This window comes from Papaver somniferum, chromosome 9 (genome assembly GCF_003573695.1).
Source record: "Papaver somniferum cultivar HN1 chromosome 9, ASM357369v1, whole genome shotgun sequence".
NCBI lineage: Eukaryota > Viridiplantae > Streptophyta > Magnoliopsida > Ranunculales > Papaveraceae > Papaver > Papaver somniferum.
This window is the reverse complement of record NC_039366.1, coordinates 121,252,680-121,272,234: the sequence shown is the minus strand read 5'-3', so window position 1 is coordinate 121,272,234 and position 19,555 is coordinate 121,252,680. Positions and strand designations below refer to the sequence as shown.

Here is a 19,555-nt window from a genome sequence, read left to right as displayed (position 1 = left end):
CTAAACCAATTTCCACCCCTTACACTACTTCCAAGTCTACTCCTACAACTCCAAAATCTTATTCCCCAACACCACTCAAGACCTCATCAACAACTCCCATTATTAAACGTTTAACTCAAGAGCAAATGCGCATTCGCATGGATAAAGGTCTTTGTTATAATTGTGATGAGGTTTATTCATTGGATCATAAGTGCAAGGGTAGGAAGCAATTGTTTATGGTGCAAACTGAAAATTCTAATACACAAGACACAGAGGTTGAGGATGAGGTTTTTGAAGAAGCTGTGGAATCACCAGTTGAATCTGACATGGAAATTTCTCTTCATGCTCTGACTGGTACTGTCACAGGTGATACTATACGCATTCCTGGTCTTCTTAAGAGACAATTGATAGACGCATTTATGTGTCTAATTCGTCCTCAATGTTTCGTATTGTTAGTACTCATTTTCGTCCTTATTATGGTGTTTTGTGTGTTTGTTGGTATATTTTGGAAATAAATATTGTTGGAAAATTCGGCTCGAAAAGTTGCTTGGAGCACCCCGAAGGACATTTGCTATACGGACCCCAAATTTGGCTAAGGGGCACCCAAGGTTATGTGTAGCCCAAATTCATCCTTAGCACCCATCTTCTTCTTTTGAATTTCATTTTGGCGGGAAAATGAAGAACAGAACTGTGTGATTTTCGATCGAAGTTTGAAGGAGTTCTAGGTAGACTAAAGGGCTGAAATTTGTTGGGTAGTTGTGATATGTCCCAACAAAACTATCATGAGTGATTTGATCGATTAAAATTGGCTGGATTCTCGCGTAGAAGTAAACAGAGCAACACTTTCTCGGGAAGAATATTTCACGGGTTTTGAAGAGTTTGAACATGTTCTGATGACTCGATCAATATTCTGGAACGTGTATTGACCTGTTCAGAGTATGCTGGCAGAGAATCAACGCGTGAGGAGGTAAAATAGGGAAGAAAATATTCTCGAGAATATTTTTTTTCACTGGCGAGTTATGAAGAGATTTCCGGAGTTAATGCAGAGATTGGACGACCCCGTTGAGTATAAAATAGGTTCTCGGACACCAGATGGGGGATGGAGAGTTAGGGGAGAAAACAGAGGCTTAGAATCGAGTTGCAGACAATCACCATTGCTGCAACGAAGAAGAAGAGAAAGAACACAAAACAACACATATAGACAGTCGCAGAAACCGTTGCCTTTACTTTCAAATTTGATTATATTTGTAACAATTTCTGTAACACTTAATCCAGTTCGCAACAGTCTATTAGTGTTTCTTTGTAACAGTGGGTTCTGTAACAATTATAACTGTTACAAACACACTGCTTTATACCTTTTCTCCTTACAAACACCTTTTTGAGCAATGTAAAATTCATTTGAGTTTGTTTTCACCATGTGGATCTAGAACCCATCACTGGGACGACGGAGGAAGCTGTATTTCATCCTTGGGGTAATTTAATAAATTCCTTATTTACTTTTTGCACAAATTTTAAATGATTTATGATTTCTATTAATCAATTGTTATCTTGTTAGATAGTGTATGCTTAGTCTTAGATGCTTTAGATACACTATGCTTGCAATTTACAATTGATGTTTTACGAAATCTACTTTGGCAAAGAATAGAGTTATTGTTTCTTTTGTTTTGAGCTATAAATGTCTAGGATTAATTTATGAACCCCATGAATATGAAAAACAGTGGAATCCCGAGTCTCGGTCTCTCTTCATCCTGTGACAAAATTTGTATATATATTTTCTTATTTGTAGTATTTTTATTTTATTAAAACTTAAAATCAATCCAACAAAGTCCGAGTGAACGACAACCTTTCTTACCACTATATAAAATTCGACCAATTTTTGGCACCGCCGAAGTGGACTTGTGTATAGATTTGTTTTTAAGTTTTATTTTTATTTTTATTATTTTTGTTCTTTTTGACGCCTTTTGGTATTTCTTATTTGTTTTCAGATTTGGAGCTGAGCTAAAGAAAAAGGGAGAAAGTGTTGAAAACAAAAGCGAAGCCAAAGAAGGAAAGAAAAGAGGAATCCAAAAGGAGTGAAGAAGAAGATTTTGTATATTATTTTTTATTTTTTTTTAGAAACTGTAATTAAGGTTTTTATTTTTGTAATATTTTATTTTTGAACATTTATTTTTTCTTTTCTTCGGACATTGAACTTTGGGACTTTATTTTTTTTAAGACCCTACGGAAGGGTAGTTTTAAATATAAACTGTGTGCAGAGAAGGCTGGCGATTACGATATCGCCTCGGCCCCTCGGGTTCGTACATGACATAGGAGTCGTGGCCCGAGTCGACTTCAACGGTTCATCCCCCGTCTGGAATGGGAGGTAAGAATTCTAAACACCCGCGAATCCCCTGTCAGCGAGTTTACTGGATGATTTTGTATGCATATATGTTGAGGACATGAAATCGAATTTAATTTTCTAGTAAAGGGCAAGGCCTGGCCAAATCAAGATAAGGACTCGGATTTCATCACCGTTTCCTTCTTGCCCGCCTTAGGAACACGTAACCTACGCGAACCTAAGCCTTAAAATACTGACTAGAACGAGACCGATAGGGTAACGAGCTTAATAGGAAAGTCATTCGAAAAATATTGGTTACTCTTTTAAGCATAATTCGAAGTTCATGATGGTTTCTGTGAGTTGAATGCGTGACTACGCCGCCTTGTAATACCGGTGAGGCCTTGGGTATCAAAGATCCACCGAGCTTCCCTCGCCTCTATTCAACTTACTTTGACTCGGATTGATTCCAGAGGGGTTTGCTTAAATTGTAACGAATTCTCTTTCGAAAGAATATAAGCTGGTCTAAAAACAATCTAAGTGGATCCATCATGCTTTTTGTTTGCTAGATAAAATAGGCTTGTTGTGGTCGAGTCAACCTTCTTTGTGTTTGTTTAGAATTCCCTTGCAGTTAGGATGTCGAACTGGTATTATAATAGCCAATACAATGAGTATCCCACTGAGCAGCTTGGACATTATCCTTTTTATGACCATAGTGTGAATAGTTATTGGGAACGCAAAACTTTGAAGGTTATGGTCCATACCATTGTGAGCCCAATTACTATGCACATACCCACAGGTCATACGAGCAAAACAATCCTTCTATTTCTCTAGAAGAGTCTCTCAAGAGTTTCAATGAGTCAACATGGAAGTTATTTATGAAAGAGACTTATAATATTCTTCTCCCAGAAGAGTCCGTAGAGCGGTTAACTAAGATATCTCTAGAAGAGTCCCTCAAGCAATTTACTGAGAGTACAAATAGGATTGTGGAAAAACTTGCTCAAGATAGTCTTAATTTCCAGTATAGTGTTCCCAATACCACCGTTGAAAATAAGGATAGATTTTATTCACATAATCAAGATGACGAGGTTAGAATTGGTAACACTACTTGTTTTGATGAGGTTCGATCTTTTTCATGTTATTATAAAGATGATTATGATGAGGATAATATTGATGAAGAACATGAAATATGTAGGTATAGTGATCAGGAATTTGTTACTCCGATTGGGATTTATAATGATAGTGTTGTTTCTAGTACAAATCCAAATAATTTTAATAAGTATTCACCTATTCAAAAGGATGAGGATTTGACTAGAGATACCACCGTTTTAGACGATGTAGTTCATGATCCTTTAGCCTGCAGTATGTTGGATAATCCATTATTTGATGTGCCTATCAGTGAATCGGAGGAAGTAACTATGATTAACACCTTAGTTAATGAGCCTTTACTAGAAACTTTCGCTGGTAATCCTTTATATTATTGTGATGATGGTTTAGAGGAAAGAATTTACCCTGAGAATAATGTTTTAGAGTCTAGCGATTTAGAAACACTAATCTTAGAAGACCATAAACTCGTAGAGATGAGTGAGGATGAACCAGACTTAGAAGAATCAATTGACCATTTTCAGGAATCTGATGACCTAGAAATTAGGGAAGTTGTGACTAGTATTTCTAGAGACACGGAAAACTCTAAGTTTGGGGGTAATTATCATTCTCCATATGCTTTAACTATTAGAAAGTTCCCTCGTGTAGGACTTGACATTTGTGCCTCAACCATCTTACAAGATTATCTTCATATACATTTTAGCGAACCTAATGATGTCCATAGAGAAGCTCAGTTGTTAGAAACCCATCCTCTGGTTGATGTGGTTAACCCAGGTTATGATACCAAGATTGACTTTGTTTTCCCACCAAAAACTTTTCAACCAATTGTGGGAACACATGATTTTCGGATGTGTCGGTTATTAAGTTTTGAGACTAAACCTAATTACTTTAGGATACTAGGGTCGACACATTTTCTTAAGAATGACCATTATTGTGGTCAACTATGTGAGTCAAATCTAATTGACTTAGAGGATACCCAATTATTCAGGTTGTTGTTATGTGCTTCTAAGTTCTTAGTTGAGTTTTTCCAGACTCTAATACCTGAACCGGATCTTGGCTTTGAGGAAATCCAACCGATGAAAACCTTTTATTTAGACCCTTTTATAGAGCCTGAACCTGAACCACAACTAGATGTAGTTGTCTTAAGCAAGGGTATGTTCGGTATCTTCTCGGTCTGTTGCAGTTTCCTCTTCTTGTGGGTAACACTTTTTCATCCAGATGACCCACAATTATTTCGGCTACTGCTATACGATTCTACGAGGTGACTAATTCTTCCAATGTCTGGCTGAAGACTTTAAACTTAGCATTTCTTGGGAGGTAACCCATTTTCATGCGACACGGTAATATTCTTCCTTATTTCTTTTCCCTCAAGTGGTAATAGTTTCTCCTTGTTCATGTTTTTAATTTTATCTTTAGAACATTGAGGACAATGTTAGATTTAAGTTTGGGGGTAAGGGAGAAACTTCTAGCGTCACATGGTATCCGGTTTGCTAAGTTTACATATTATTTCTCATCGAAAAGATGGAAATTGTAATTACTAGGGATAACATTCTATTGAGACATTAGAGAAAAAGGCATTGAGATATTTGAAATTCAGGAGATACTTGTTCCTTTTAGAGGGTAACCGTGATGGACCTAACCATCCATGATGGAAAGGCAAGTAGGTCAGAAGGAAATGCCAGAAAGACAAAGCAACCTCACAATGTAGTCTTAGTTACTGGATCACGACTCTCTCTCGGTAGAAACTTATCATCATCAACAAGCGGGGCGACATCAAAATCTATGAAGAAAGTTGAAGACGTTTAAGGTTTAAAAGCAACAGTAGAAAAGAATATTTCAAAAATCAAAGTTGAAGACTTAGTTACAAAAAGTTATAAGAGCAAATGATATAAGTTGAAGTTCATGATACCAAGACAGCACAAGTTGCGAAGATCCAAGTTCTAAAGTCCTTATCTCATGGCCATTTAATTTTTTGTCTTGTTATTTTTGTGTTGGAAAAAAAATTAATGAAAAATTGAAAATGAAAAAAATCATCGTTACGTTTTGTTCAATAAGACCATAGGGAAGTAGAAATCTATAAGGAAGTTTCAAGCAAGAAATTAAGGAGAAAAGTTAAATTGTCAAGGTTCTACGAGGCTCGAGAGTTTATCATCAACATTTGAAGCCGAAGAAGACGTTTTTTCTACTGAGCACTATGAGAGAGTCGAAGAGGGATGCATATTGGTTGCTTTGTTAGTCCGCTTTCCATCTGGCACAAGATCTTTCTAGCACTGGTTTAACTCATCACACGTAATTAGTCCAGCTATGTAGCAGATGTCCCTCTCATCTTTATCTCTCTCCTAATCTTATCTTGTTGTAAAGCAGCAGACGCAGCTTACAATGTTTATCTAGCTGTGTAGCGGATATCTCTTTATCTAGAAGTGTTGAGGATGTGTCTCCCCTTTTATTCCAGTCAGCTTTAGAGCCGACACTTTTAATTTCTCTGGCATTCTAGTTACTTGGAGATAGGTTGATAATTTGTATGTCCTCATAGCTCTTTGGATACTTGTGACCAATTAGAAGTCACGTTTTTGTGGGTACACCTCTGGTAAACCCTCCCGAGATTAACTCGGTTTTATTTATTAGTTTTGCTCGAGGAGTAGCAAATAATAAGTTTGGGGGTATTTGATAGACGCATTTATGTGTCTAATTTGTCCTCAATGTTTCGTATTGTTAGTACTCGTTATCGTCCTTATTATGGTGTTTTGTGTGTTTGTAGGTATTTTTTTGGAAATAAATATTGTTGGAAAATTTGGCTCGAAAAGTTGCTCGGAGCACCCCGGAGGACATTTGCTATGCGGACCCCAAATTTGGCTAAGGGGAACCCAAGGTTATGCATAGCCCAAATTCATCCTTAGCACCCATCTTCTTCTTTTGAATTTTATTTTGGCGGGAAAATGAAGAACATAACTGTGTGATTTTCGATCGAAGTTTGAAGGAGTTCTAGGTAGACTAAATGGCTGAAATCTGTTGGGTAGTTGTGATATGTCCCAACAAAACTATCATGAGTGATTTGATCGATTAAAATTGGCTGGATTCTCGCGTAGAAGTAAACAGAGCAACACTTTCTCGGGAAGAATATTTCACTGGTTTTGAAGAGTTTGAACATGTTCTGATGACTCGATCAATATTCTGGAACGTGTATTGACCTGTTCAGAGTGTGCTGGCAGGGAATCAACGCGTGAGGAGGTAAAATAGGGAAGAAAATATTCCCGAGAATATTTTTTTCACTGGCGAGTTATGAAGAGATTTCCGGAGTTAATGCAGAGATTGGATGACCCTGTTGAGTATAAAATAGGTTCTCGGGCACCATATGGGGGATGGAGAGTTAGGGGAGAAAACAGAGGCTTAGAATCGAGTTGCAGATAAAAGATGAGAAAGAACACAAAGCATCACATATAGACAGTCGCAGAAACCGTTACCTTTACTTTCAAATTTGGTTATCTTTGTAACAATTTCTGTAACACTTAATCCAGTTCGCAACAGTCTGTTAGTGTTTCTTTGTAACAGTGGGTTCTGTAACAATTATAACTGTTACAAACACACTGCTTTATACATTTTCTCCTTGCAAACACCTTTTGAGCAATGAAAAATTCATTTTAGTTTGTTTTCACCATGTGGAGCTAGAATCCATCACTGGGACGACGGAGGAAGCTGTATTTCATCCTTGGGGTAATTTAATAAATTCCTTGTTTACTTTTTGCACAAATTTTAAATGATTTATGATTTCTATTAATCAATTGTTATCTTGTTAGATAGTGTATGCTTAGTCTTAGATGCTTTAGATACACTATGCTTGTAATTTACAGTTGATGTTTTACGAAATCTACTTTGGCAAATAATAGAGTTATTTTTTCTTTTGTTTTAAGCTATAAATGTCTAGGATTAATTTATGAACCCCATGAACATGAAAAACAGTGGAATCCCGAGTCCCAGTCTCTCTTCATCCTGTGACAAAATTTGTATATATATTTTCTTATTTGTAGTATTTTTATTTTATTAAAACTTAAAATCAATCCAACAAAGTCCGAGTGAACGACAACCTTTCTTACCACTATATAAAATTCGACCAACAATCTATCTTTATTCTTATTGATACTGGTAGCACAACTAGTTTCATAGATTGTTCTCTAGCTGCTAAACTCAAATGCAAGGTAGAACATACAACTCATATGTTAGTTACAGTTGTTAATGGGGAGAAAATAGTGAGTACTGGCAGTTGTTCTAAACTTCCTTGGAGTATGCAGGGTTATCAATTCACTGAGGATTTCAGGTTACTTCCACTTGGAGGTTGTGACATGGTGTTAGGTGCTGATTGGCTTAAGAAGCTATGTGATGTTAAGTTTAATTTCTCTAAACTCAGTGTTTCTTTTGTTCATAATGGTCAACATATTACATTCCAAGGGATAACTAATTCACCTTCACTACTTATGATGAGTGGTTCAGCAGTTAAGAGATTTATATAAAAAACTACTCATGGCCTCATTGGTCATCTCCTTTCAGTCTCAACTACTCATGTACCCCCTCCCACACCTACACCTTTATTACCTTTGTTATCTGAATATAAGGATATTTTTGCTGAGCTTACTTCATTACCACCTCACAGAACCTTAGACCACTCAATTCCCTTGAAACCATACTCTCAACCTCCAAAACCAAAGGCCTTATAGATGCCCTTACATTCAAAAAGGAGTTGTGGAACAACTGGTGAAAGAAATGCTTTCTTCCGGAATCATACAACACATCCACAACTCATTTGCTTCACCAATTCTTCTTGTCAAAAAGAAAGATAATACTTGGAGATTTTGTGTTGATTACAGAAGACTCAACAACATCACTATTAAGGACAAGTTTCCTATTCCAATTGTTGATGAGTTGTTGGATGAGCTACAAGGATTTCTGTTTTTGTCTAAATTGGATTTAAGGGCAGGTTATCACCAAATACTTTTGAACCCAATGGATATATACAAAACTGCATTTAGAACTCATCAGGGCACTACGAGTTCAAAGTCATGCCATTTGGTTTGACCAATGCACCTGCAATATTTCAGGAACTTATGAATGAAGTCTTTGCTCCCTACTTAAGGAAGTTTGTTTTGGTCCTTTTTGATGATATTTTGGTGTACAGCTCTTCCATGTCTGAACATATTGAGCATTTGAGAATAGTATTTTCCTTACTCAGACAACACCAGTTATATGCTAAGCTTTCAAAATGTTGTTTTGGTCAATCACAGTTAGAATATTTGGGCCACATTATCACTTCTGCTGGGGTTTGTGCTAATCCAAACAAGATTGCAGCAATACAGAGCTGGCCAATTCCAACTTCTATCAAAGAATTGAGAGGCTCTCTGGGTTTAACAGGGTATTACAGGAAATTTATGAAGAACTATGGTGCAATCTGCAATCCACTAACTGATCTTTTGAGGAAAAATTCTTTCAATTGGACTGCAACTGCCACTTCTGCATCTGAACAACTCAAGCTATCCATGTCCACAACTCCAGTCCTTGCATTTCCTGACTTTTCTAAGCAATTCACTGTTGAAAGTGATGCAAGTGAGACTTTTCTTGGTGTTGTCTTAACTCAAGAAGGTAAACCAATTTCTTTTTTCATCTCACCTTTAGGACCAAGATCTAGAGCCTTATCTACATATGAAAAGGAATTTTTAGCCATAGTTAAGTTTGTACAAAAATGGAGGCAGTATTTACTAGGCAGCAAATCCATTATCCAAACTGATCATCACAGCATTCAATACTTCTTAGAACAAAAAATCACCACAGTTTTACAGCAAAAGTGGTTAATGAAATTGTTGGGGTATGAATATGAGACTCAGTAAAAAAATGGTAATGGGAATATAGTTGTTGATGGTTTATCTAGAAGACCAGCTCCTTCTGCAACTTGCTCTGCCTTATCTATGTCTCAACCATTTTGTCCAAGACTTACTTCAAAACTATATTGGTGATGACAAGGTACAACAACTTATTGCTTAACTGCTTGTATCTGCAGACTCTGTTCCACATTATACTTACACATCTGAAATATTGAGATACAAAAATAGGATATATGTGGGTGCTAGCAATGGGGTAAGAGCCACAATTTTAAATATTGTTCACACATCTGCTGTTGGTGGTCACTCTGGCATCCAAGCCACTTATGTGAGGGCCAAGTCCCATTTCTTTTGGCCTAAAATGAAGCAGGAGGTCATCTTATTTGTCACTGAATGTGACATTTTCCAAAGGAATAAAGGTGAATGCTCTTTTCCATCTGGTCTGCTGCAACCTCTTCCAGTCCCTGAGCAGGCATGGCAGCACATTACCATGGATTTCATTGAAGGTTTACCCATGAGTGACAGGAAAAGTGTTATACAAGTGGTTGTTGACAGACTAACAAAGTACAGTCATTTCATTGCATTACAACACCCTTATACAGCTGCTTCTGCGGCTAAAGCCTTTTTGGATCAGGTAAATTGCATGGTCTCCCTTCTTCCATTGTGTCTGATAGAGATAAGGTTTTTACTAGTCACTTCTGGCAAGACTTGTTTAAAGCTATGGGTACTAACTTGAATATCAGCACTGCTTATCATCCTCAAACTGATGGACAGTCAGAGAGAGTTAATTCTTGTTTGGAAACTTACTTAAGGTGCATCACTGGACACAAGCCAAGTAAGTGGTGACAATGGTTATCTCTTGTTGAATGGTGGTATAACACTAGTTTGAAAATGACACCTTTCCAGGCCCTATATGGTTATCTTCCTCCACACATGGCTTTCCCATCAACAACCACTACTTATGTAGCTGTTGTGGAGTCATATCTCAAGGACAGGGAGGCAATGATTGATCTTCTGAAGGAATCCCTACACACTGCTCAAGTAAGAATGAAATTCTTTGCTGATAAATCAAGACAAGACAAGACCTTTGTTGTGAGTGACTTGGTGTATCTAAAACTGCAACCTTACAGACAAGCTTCTGTGTCACTAAGGAAGAATTTCAAGCTGTCTGTCAAATTCTATGGCCCTTTCCCTATCTTACAAAAAATTGGACCAGTAGCCTACAAGCTACAGCTTCCAGATCAGGCCAGGATTCACCATGTGTTTCAATTGAAACAACACATTGGTAAGAAACACATTCCATCTCCTACATTTCCTATTGTTGATCATGCAGGTGAAGTGATAATGGTTCCAGCAAAAGTATTACAACACATAACCATCATTATTGGCAGAAGGAAAGTACCACAAGTGCTCATTCAGTGGACTAATTCAACTCAAGAGGAGTCTACTTGGGAGGATGTTGCTACCATTAAGTCACACTATCACAACTTTATCCTTGAGGACAAGGATACTTTCCAGCAGTAGGCAATGTCATAGTCCTTTAGCCTAATGGAGTACTAGAGTCTGCCCTTATTAATTGAGTGGGTGCTCTTATAAACTGTTAGTCATTGGTCAGTCTTGTATTGAGTGTTGACCGATTAGATAGTGATATGTGTCGACTATCTGATCGTTGTTGTTAGGTCTTCACTTCCTTAAATGTGTGAGAACCTCTTCTCTATTTTCAATTAATGAGAAAATACCTGCAGATTAGTTTAGTAGTTGTGTTCATTAGGAACTTAGATCCAATTTTATTAACTCTTGATTCCCAAATTGTACTGAGTATAATACATTCGGTTTTTAGCTAAAACCATTGACGAAACTGTACATACAACGGTTATGAGAATCAAAACTGTAACCGAACCGTTCACTCTTCGGTGCGGTTTTAAACTGACACGAGTCTACTCGGTTACGGTGCGGTTATCATCGGTTTATACCGATGGGAAAATTATGAACAAAAAAAGAAGTACAATCAGTAGAACATTAAAATGAAGTAGTTTTCTTACATTACATTCAAGTGGTTTCCAAACACATTCAACAATTGAACCATTAAAATGGAGCAACAAAGTTTTATCCAACAAACTTTGGAAAGAAAAACACTGAGTAAGTCAAATTAAGTGCCCTAATTTCACTGCGATCTTTGATAAGCACGCAAGTGCGGCACTTTTATACCCGTATTTATACTAGCTAGGTCTCGTTAGCTAGCTAATAATATTGTTTTAAGTCATTTTCAGGAATTACGAGTGAAATCTGATCACCGGAAGAATTTATGGCTTAGAAGCTAAATTGGAGCTTGCAACTTGCAATGCCAAATGAGTCAGAGCTTCATTGATGAAACTGTGGGTTATGAAGTTAATTTAGTCACATCCACCACACAAGTTAACGGCCCGGAGATAGTCTGGTGGAGTTCTTCGTGCACTCGAGTGGCTTAGAGCAACCACAGCCATGAGACGGACCAAATACCAAAAGTAAGACTAAAAACCAAAAAAATTTGGTATTCTGGGTGTTCAAGCGCAGTGGTAGAACACCAAATTTGGTGAAGCGTAACTTATACACACGCCCGATGTCAGACGGAAATTATATTCACGTTTGTTGATTAGGCGGCTTTATATTATGCGTTTGAGTGAAACGTAGGTATAATGCGCATTTGATTGAGGCGTAGGTATAATTAACGCCGGATATGGGACGGGGATGGAAAGTGCGTCTACAGGGACGGGGATTAAAAGTGCGTCCCATTCATACGGAGATATAAAGTGCATATGTTTCGGGCGTTAATGGCTTATGCGTCTGGGTGAGACGTTTATACAAGATGCGTTTGATTGGGGCGTTTATAGAAGGAGCGTCTGAATGGGGCGTGCATTGAAGAAGCGTCTGTGTGGGGCGTGCATTAAAGAGGCGTCTGGTTGGGACGTTTTTAATAAGTGCGTCTGGTTAGGACGTTGTTAATAAGTGCGTCTAGTTGGGACGTTGTTAATAAGTGCGTTTCGATGGGGCGTGCACAGAAATAGCGTTTGTGTGGGGCGCTTTTAGAAAGAGCGTCTGAATATATACTTCTTTTATCCTCTTCTCCTCCTCTTTTTACATAACCTACGTTTTTACAGAAGAAAAAAAAACGACGAAACCTAAGTAAAAATCTAGGGCAATACCTAAATCTCATGTGACGGCCATTTGATTGGGTGCGGAGAAACGAGTTCTTGTGAAAGAAACGACTAATCTTATTCGTTAATCGGGTGCGGGCAAATTTGATTGAAGATTAAAGGTATGGTTTGTTTTGGGGTAATCTGTTTTTGGTTGGATAATTTGATTAAAGATTAAAGTTACGATTAATTAGGCTGTGTTTGGGTGGAATCGGTGGATTGCATGTTGATTTCATTAAGCATACCGTGAGGTTACTGTTTGTTTGATTATGTACTGTTTATTTGATTACTGTTTGTTTGATTACTGTTTGTTTGATTAGTTTGTTTGTTTGATTAGTTATATACTTCCGCATCATCATCTAATAGCGAAATAACACACTGTAACATGATTGATAGAATACAATAATTCTAATTTATCACCTGTAGTAGTTCACTCAAATCCATTAAACATGTATTGTTGTTGCTCACACAAGGGGAGATACAAAATTTTAAACAGTTCTGTGATATAGACGGTGTATGTAGTGAGATTCAAACTCGTTTAATGTAATTTTCGTATTTATTTACTTTAAAAAATTTTGATCTTCTATACTGTAAGTAAATAAAAAATAATCTTTACTGTAAATTTTTTTGATCTTCTATACTGTAAATTTTGATCTTCTATAATATAGAATAGAACTTCTTATGGATGCTGTAAACTAAGAAAAAACAATTACTAACTTGTATTTATATCGTGCTCAGATGTTGAGCAGAATAACGTCGAGATTTGCACAAGGAAAAAAGATGAATAATAAGAAACGCAAAGGTAAAGGTCCAATGGAGCCTGAAATAGACCCTAATGTTGGAGATTTGGAAGTTCCAGATACCGGGTTCGATGAAGATAGCGAAGATGAAACAACACCGTCCGTGGTATCCCTAGATAACTACAATTGCCTGGAAGATAGTGACAAACACGCTTCTACAGATATTACATATTCAAGCGATCCAAAATTCAGGTACCAACATCGTGGTTCACTCTTTTCGGTCATTGTTTATTATAAGGAGATAACAAAACATAGTCCAAAAATTAAATACATTATCGACAAGGCAGGATGGGGACGTTTATTAGCCATGGAAATAGGAGAAGCATCACACCCAGTGATTGATTATCTTGTTGAACGTTGGTGGGATACAACGCATACTTTTCACTTCCCTTTTGGTGAAATGGGATTCACGCCGCTTGATTGGGTAGTGTTGACAGGATTGAGTATTGGAATTGGGGATGATGTTCCGTATAACCCAGTCAAGTACAAATTTGATTATGTCCGTGAGCATGTTTTTCCAGAAATAGAAGAACCCTTAGATTATGAAGATCCCCCAATCTCTGGAAAAAAACGCCCCCCGGCACAGTGGATTTCAGATGCAATCACAATTAAATTTTTGACTACGTATTTCAAAGAAGATATCTTGGTTGCAGCTAATTTGGATGACAAACTTGCAGAAAAAGTGGCGAGGGCCTTTTTTATGTATGTTTTGGGAAATTTTTTCTTTTCCAATGCAAAGAACTACATTGATGCGGCTTGGTTAGCTGCTTTTGAGGATCTAAATGCAGTTGATATGTATGACTGGGGTGGTCCTGCTTTTGCAAAATTGTATGTGGCACTCAACGCATCTGGTAGGGGACAGAAGTCATTAACTGGGCCGTTCCAAATATTAGAGGTAAATTATTATTTATTTTATTTCATTTAAATGTATATTTTTTGGCAGTTGATTTATTTGGTTGGTTATGATGGAGTAGTTTTGGGGATATGAATATCTGGGCATATGTAGACCGTGCGACCCAACTAGTGAAGAAAAATGGCCAAGAACTTCCCGGTGGAAAGCGAAGAAAAAGACTATCGATATTGTTCACTGTAGGAATGCGCTTAATCAGTTGACTGCAGACATCGTGACATGGAGACCGTGGGAATCCGCCATTGGTGTTCTTGACTCTGATGTTGGTCGCAGGGCTGTGGAGCTTTCAAACAAAAGGGTTATATTTACTTGGATTGGCAAGGTCAGTTAGTACTTTGTTTTTATATGAACATTATTACTTCAAAGTTATCATTTTATCCTAAGTTGAAGAACTTATTTTCTCTGATTACTGGTAATTTGACAGAATATGTGGTACCTAGGAGAACGATCTTGGAGGCAAAATCATCCTACTTTTGGAATTCCTAGAAATCCACCATTTAAAATTGGCGAGGTCAGTCATGAGAAAGCAAAACTTGTGAAAGAAGCTGGATGGGTAGATGCAAATATGTTTGTGAAAGCTGTTTCATATAATATGTATCTGCGATATTGGCGACATGTAACTAACTTCCATCAATTCGTGACCAAAGTCGATTGGGTAGTTGAATTACACGGGGTTGATGGTGACCGTGTTAAACACCTTATTCAACGACCTGCTCAGCATGTACCTATTCCACCACCACAACAATTATCATACGTAAGTACATCCCGTCATTATATTAAAATATATGGTAATCTCATTTCTTAATTATTTTTTTTTAAACGACAGCCTGAAGCTTATAATCTAGTTCAAGAACATGCCGATTTTAATCGTGCGTTTCGCGAGTTTGTATTATATGAAACGGAAGACAGGATGATACGTTTAAAGGCAAAAGATGAAGTAATACGAGGCCTTGCAGCTCGTAACAATTACCTGGAGGATCAGATGCAATTCCGTATGCAACAAACGCCGCGTCCCCCTATTGGATTCGGCAGTTTTTCTGAAACTATCCCACCAGCGGTGTGGGCTCCAGTGAGTCAAGCATCAACAATGTCGTCTGTTAACCCCCATCCGAGAATGACGTTTATCCCACCACGGCAAACACCATCGCATACTCCTACTGATGAATAAGTAACTTTTTAGCCTCCACTTTGGATACGTACTTTATAACCTCCGTTTTCAGTAAGTCTACACAATATCCTATCTTATCTCTATATAGGGTTACTTTTTAGCCTCCATTTTCAGACTCCATTTTCATTCTGACATGTTGATTTCTTTTCAGCCTCCGTTTCGGTACTTGTAGTTTAATTAGTGTTATTTCTTTTTAAGCCTTCATTTTCAATCGGTCAGTGTCGCTTCTTTTTAGCTATAGTCTTAGTCTTTGCAGTGTCAATTCTTTTCACTCGCATTTTCAATCTGCAATGCCATAAGTGTCTATCATGTGTCTATAAAACCAATACTACATATCTCGGTGAATACAAACCAACACTGCAAATATTCTTCTTCTTCGAACTCTCCCAATCACTTCTCAAACTATACATTCCAATGGAATACTGTGACAATAACGCTGAATCTTCTTCTTCTTCGGACTCCGAATTTTCTTCTACTTCTTCTTCTGCGATCTCTGATAACAGCTTTTACTCATCAGATGAAGATGCGGTTGCATTGAGCCGAAATAATCTAGCAGTTAGTTTGGGAACTGCCATTACAAGTATGACATGGTCTCATACTCGTATAAAAATACCAAGAAATCGTGAAGCCGGAGATATACTTCTCTGGAATGACTACTTTTCTGACAACCCCACCTACCCAGCTAACATATTTCGTAGGAGATTCAGAATGCGGCGAGAATTGTTCAACCGAATATTGGCAGATGTGGTGTCTAGAAATCCTTATTTTGCTCAAAAAAGAGATGCTTGTGGCATTCTTGGATTATCCCCTCATCAGAAAGTAACTGCAGCAATCCGAATGTTAGCTTATGGATGTGCAGCAGATGCAATAGATGAGTATTTACGCATTGGAGAAACCACCGTTTTAGAAGCAACCCGTCGGTTTTGCAAGACGATTGTGGTATTATATGGGAAAGAATATTTACGCTCACCAACTGCGGGTGATGTTGAACTGTTGCTGAAAGAAAACAAAGACAGGGGATTTCCTGGGATGCTGGGGAGCGTGGATTGTATGCATTGGAAATGGGATAGATGTCCGTCAGCAGAATCAGGAGTATACACCGCGTATAAAGGGAGTGAAAGTATTGTGCTAGAGGCAGTGGTGTCACATGATCTCTGGTTTTGGCATGCGTTTTTTGGTATGCCCGGCTCCTGCAATGATATTAATGTAATGAATCGTTCTTATATTTTTCGAAAACTTATCAACGGGAAAACACCACCGGTGAACTTTGAAGTAAACGGGCATGCATATGATATGGGATATTATCTCGGTGATGGCATTTATCCACAGATTGCTACTATTGTGATGGCCATTAAACAACCAGATACACCGAAAAAATAAATTTTCATCGATGCAAGAGGGAGCACGGAAAGATGTAGAGCGTGGATTTGGTGTACTGCAACAACAATTTGCCATTGTCAAACAACCTGCACGAATGTGGAACCCGGATGTGCTTGCCTATATAATGAAAACGGTTATTATTTTACATAATATGATAGTGGAGGATGAGCGTCTTCCCGGTGATTGGCCACATGAATATGACTCACGTAGCAGGTCGGCACCGGTGAATATATCGAGGGTAGGTACTGAGGAACTTTCCAGAATGAGAGCTGCACATCGGCGTCATGCTATACACAATAAAGAAACACATTTTCGCTTGCGTCAAGATTTAATCGAACACATATGGTCAAATTTTGGAGATAATTATTAAGTTGGGATGGAAATATGTTGTATCGTATTTCTTCATCGGAAAATATGTTGTAACGTTGCTTACTAATGTACTATTTATCATATAAAAATTAAAATTCACTAAAATTGACTAAAACTCACTAATTTTTTTATTAATGATAAATATTAAGGTTCAACTAATTCGGTCATGCTTTAAGATTGGTTTCTTTTGCGTTGTAGTATTTCCATCTTTCGAAGTTCGAAGTACTCTCTTGTTACAGGTGTCCAATGTAGAGACATCCTTCAACATTATGGCCAAGTCATCGTCCGCTTCTTTCTTTAAATCGAGTTTTTCTTGCCTAGCTTGTTTCGCCGCAAACTTTGCCGCAGACTTAGCTTGTATTGCTTCAAACTCAGCTTGTCTCTGTCCCATCTTCATTAGTGATTGTGCTTTGTAATGTTCATTGAAACTTTGCTGCTCCTTAATTATATCCTCTAGCATTTCCTCCTGGGCATTGGATTTTGCTCTCCCTGTTCTTTTGTTGTTTCGATGCTTTCTTCCCCAACTGACGCTTACGTGTGTTCTCTATATCTCCAATATCTAGATCATCACTGGACTCGCCTGGAATTGTTTCCTCAATATCAGCGTTTTCCTCACCACTCTGAGAATCTTCCATTTCTTGGCCTGAATCAAACACAAACGTCGACCGTCCTGAATATTTGATACTATCTTTTAGAATTTCGTAGCACTCTTCGTGCTTAAATTTTTTGTTACCATTACTTTCTTTGAATCGCTTTCTTATCTCTTCAACCTGTTATTATTTTCAATACTCATCAGTTCCAATTACATGTATATAATTATTAAGGGTGCAAAAATTGACGATTACTTACCCTCAAGACTTCATTCCATCCGCTATGATATTCACCATCAACTTCCAACACTTTTGCAGAATAAAGTGAAACCTGTCTACTTATTCCCTGAAATCGACTCTGGATAGAAGTCCAAGTACGTTTTGGTTTACAAGGCAGGGCTTCTTCCAACTTATCTTTGATCCGACTCCATAATACTCTTTCTGGTTGATCGGTTCCGGTAGCAGAATCTTGAGATATGGCTAAATGGATTCTACATATCATTGTATCTTCTTCTGTTGTAAAATTGGGACCTCGTGGTGCCATATTTCTATATTTCTTGAAATAGAAATTATAAATGATAAGATTATGCAGAAATAAGTTTGTCAAATGCTATATATAGATATACGAAAGAGCCGTTGCAATCTATCAAACGGTCGGAAAATCAGAAAACCAAAATCAGAATTCCAAAATATAACCGTTGGCGCACGTAATACATGCGCCTGGTAACAGACGCTCGTAATACATGCGCTCCGAACAAACGCTCATAATACGAGCGTCCGTCCCAGACGCTCGTAAAACATGCGCCCACTCCAGACGGTCCTAATATATGCGCCCATCCCAGACGCTTCTAAAACATGCGCCCACTCCATACGGTCGTAATATATGCGCCTCACTCATACGCCCATAAAACATGCGTCTCACTCATACGCCCATAAAACATGCGTCTCACACAGACGTTAATAATACGTCCGTCTCCCGCATACGGTCATAATACATGCGCCCGGACCAGGCGCTTTTAGTAACTGCGTCCAAACCAGGCGTTTTTAATAACTGCGTCTGCTATGGGGCGTAGGTTTTATCTACGTATGGCCCGGCGGTGTTTATAATAACGCCTAACTCAAACGCTCTATATACATCCGCCCCATTATCATACGTTATTTATACGTACGCCCGATGTGGAGCGTCCACTATACTTCCGTCTGAAATCATACGCCCACTATACTTCCGTCCCACTATTAATCATTTTAGTCTGGGTTGGCGACCACATTTGGTCGCAAACCCTAATTAACTGGACTAAATATGGTTTTAGTCAGTACCACTGCGGCTGAATTTGGGACCAAATTTGGGTATAGTCCCCAAATTTGGTCATGACTGTGGTTGCTCTTACGCACGTGAAAGTCACTAATGGGTTAAAGAACCAAGTGGGGTGACGTGTTAATCTTTTCTACCACACCTTGTCTGTAGTATTTTCTCATCTTTTAGTAAAACAAAATGATAACTCATTTCAACGAAGCTGGTGGCATTCCAGTGAAGAGAAAAAGGGGATCTGAAATCAGTTTAACTCCAAGCAATTGCAATCAAACAGAGATAGTGTCTTGTGTCTTCTTCGTTGTCTCTCAGCAGATGGAGTCCAAGTTTTTCTCCCATATTCATAAGCACCAGTTCTTGAAGCAACATCAGTGGATCTGGTGAGTGCTTTCTATCATTTTCAAGACATGATTCAGAAGACAAAAGTCCATTAAGAACTTAGGGTAGGAACCAGAATGAGACTGGTGGTGTTCGGTGGTCAAATTGGTGCTGCAGTCTTTCGATAGTTGGTCGTGTATGGATCTAATATGGGGGTTTATTCCATGAGTTCGATTGACGGATTCTGGGGGTTTGTTTGCTGTTGTTTCGGTGTAAT

The 19,555-nt window shown here is 38.1% G+C and overlaps 3 protein-coding genes across 3 annotated transcripts; 2 read left to right on the top strand and 1 right to left on the bottom strand.

Annotated features, from left to right (window-relative positions):
• The first annotated feature begins 12,280 nt into the window (after positions 1–12,280).
• Positions 12,281–15,317, top strand: LOC113312508 (protein MAINTENANCE OF MERISTEMS-like). Its single transcript, XM_026561258.1, has 5 exons — positions 12,281–12,556; positions 13,173–14,129; positions 14,209–14,466; positions 14,569–14,898; positions 14,971–15,317. The coding sequence occupies exons 2-5, from the start codon at positions 13,173–13,175 to the stop codon at positions 15,310–15,312; spliced, it is 1,887 nt and encodes a 628-aa protein (XP_026417043.1). The 5' UTR covers positions 12,281–12,556; the 3' UTR covers positions 15,313–15,317.
• A 577-nt stretch (positions 15,318–15,894) lies between these two features.
• On the top strand, positions 15,895–17,062 carry LOC113312507. The gene is made up of 2 exons (XM_026561257.1): positions 15,895–16,251; positions 16,676–17,062. The coding sequence occupies exons 1-2, from the start codon at positions 15,895–15,897 to the stop codon at positions 17,060–17,062; spliced, it is 744 nt and encodes a 247-aa protein (XP_026417042.1).
• A 439-nt stretch (positions 17,063–17,501) lies between these two features.
• LOC113312506 lies at positions 17,502–18,993 on the bottom strand. The gene is made up of 3 exons (XM_026561256.1): positions 18,969–18,993; positions 17,911–18,207; positions 17,502–17,831 (listed from the first exon to the last, which is right to left on the bottom strand). Exons 2-3 carry the CDS (start codon positions 18,193–18,195, stop codon positions 17,502–17,504), a joined length of 615 nt encoding a protein of 204 aa, XP_026417041.1. The 5' UTR covers positions 18,196–18,207; positions 18,969–18,993.
• Positions 18,994–19,555: the final 562 nt, after the last annotated feature.

Excerpts from the sequence above, each read along its gene's own strand:
- LOC113312506 (XM_026561256.1), bottom strand. The coding sequence starts at position 18,195 with ATGGCACCACGAGGTCCCAATTTTACAACAGAAGAAGATACAATGATA. Across the intron at positions 17,832-17,910 it reads GATGGAATGAAGTCTTGAGG|GTTGAAGAGATAAGAAAGCG; the intron begins GTAAGTAATCGT and ends AAATAATAACAG.
- LOC113312508 (XM_026561258.1), top strand. The coding sequence starts at position 13,173 with ATGTTGAGCAGAATAACGTCGAGATTTGCACAAGGAAAAAAGATGAAT. Across the intron at positions 14,467-14,568 it reads TATTTACTTGGATTGGCAAG|AATATGTGGTACCTAGGAGA; the intron begins GTCAGTTAGTAC and ends GTAATTTGACAG. Across the intron at positions 14,899-14,970 it reads CACCACAACAATTATCATAC|CCTGAAGCTTATAATCTAGT; the intron begins GTAAGTACATCC and ends TTTAAACGACAG.
- LOC113312507 (XM_026561257.1), top strand. The coding sequence starts at position 15,895 with ATGACATGGTCTCATACTCGTATAAAAATACCAAGAAATCGTGAAGCC. Across the intron at positions 16,252-16,675 it reads GGTTTTGCAAGACGATTGTG|ATACACCGAAAAAATAAATT; the intron begins GTATTATATGGG and ends TTAAACAACCAG.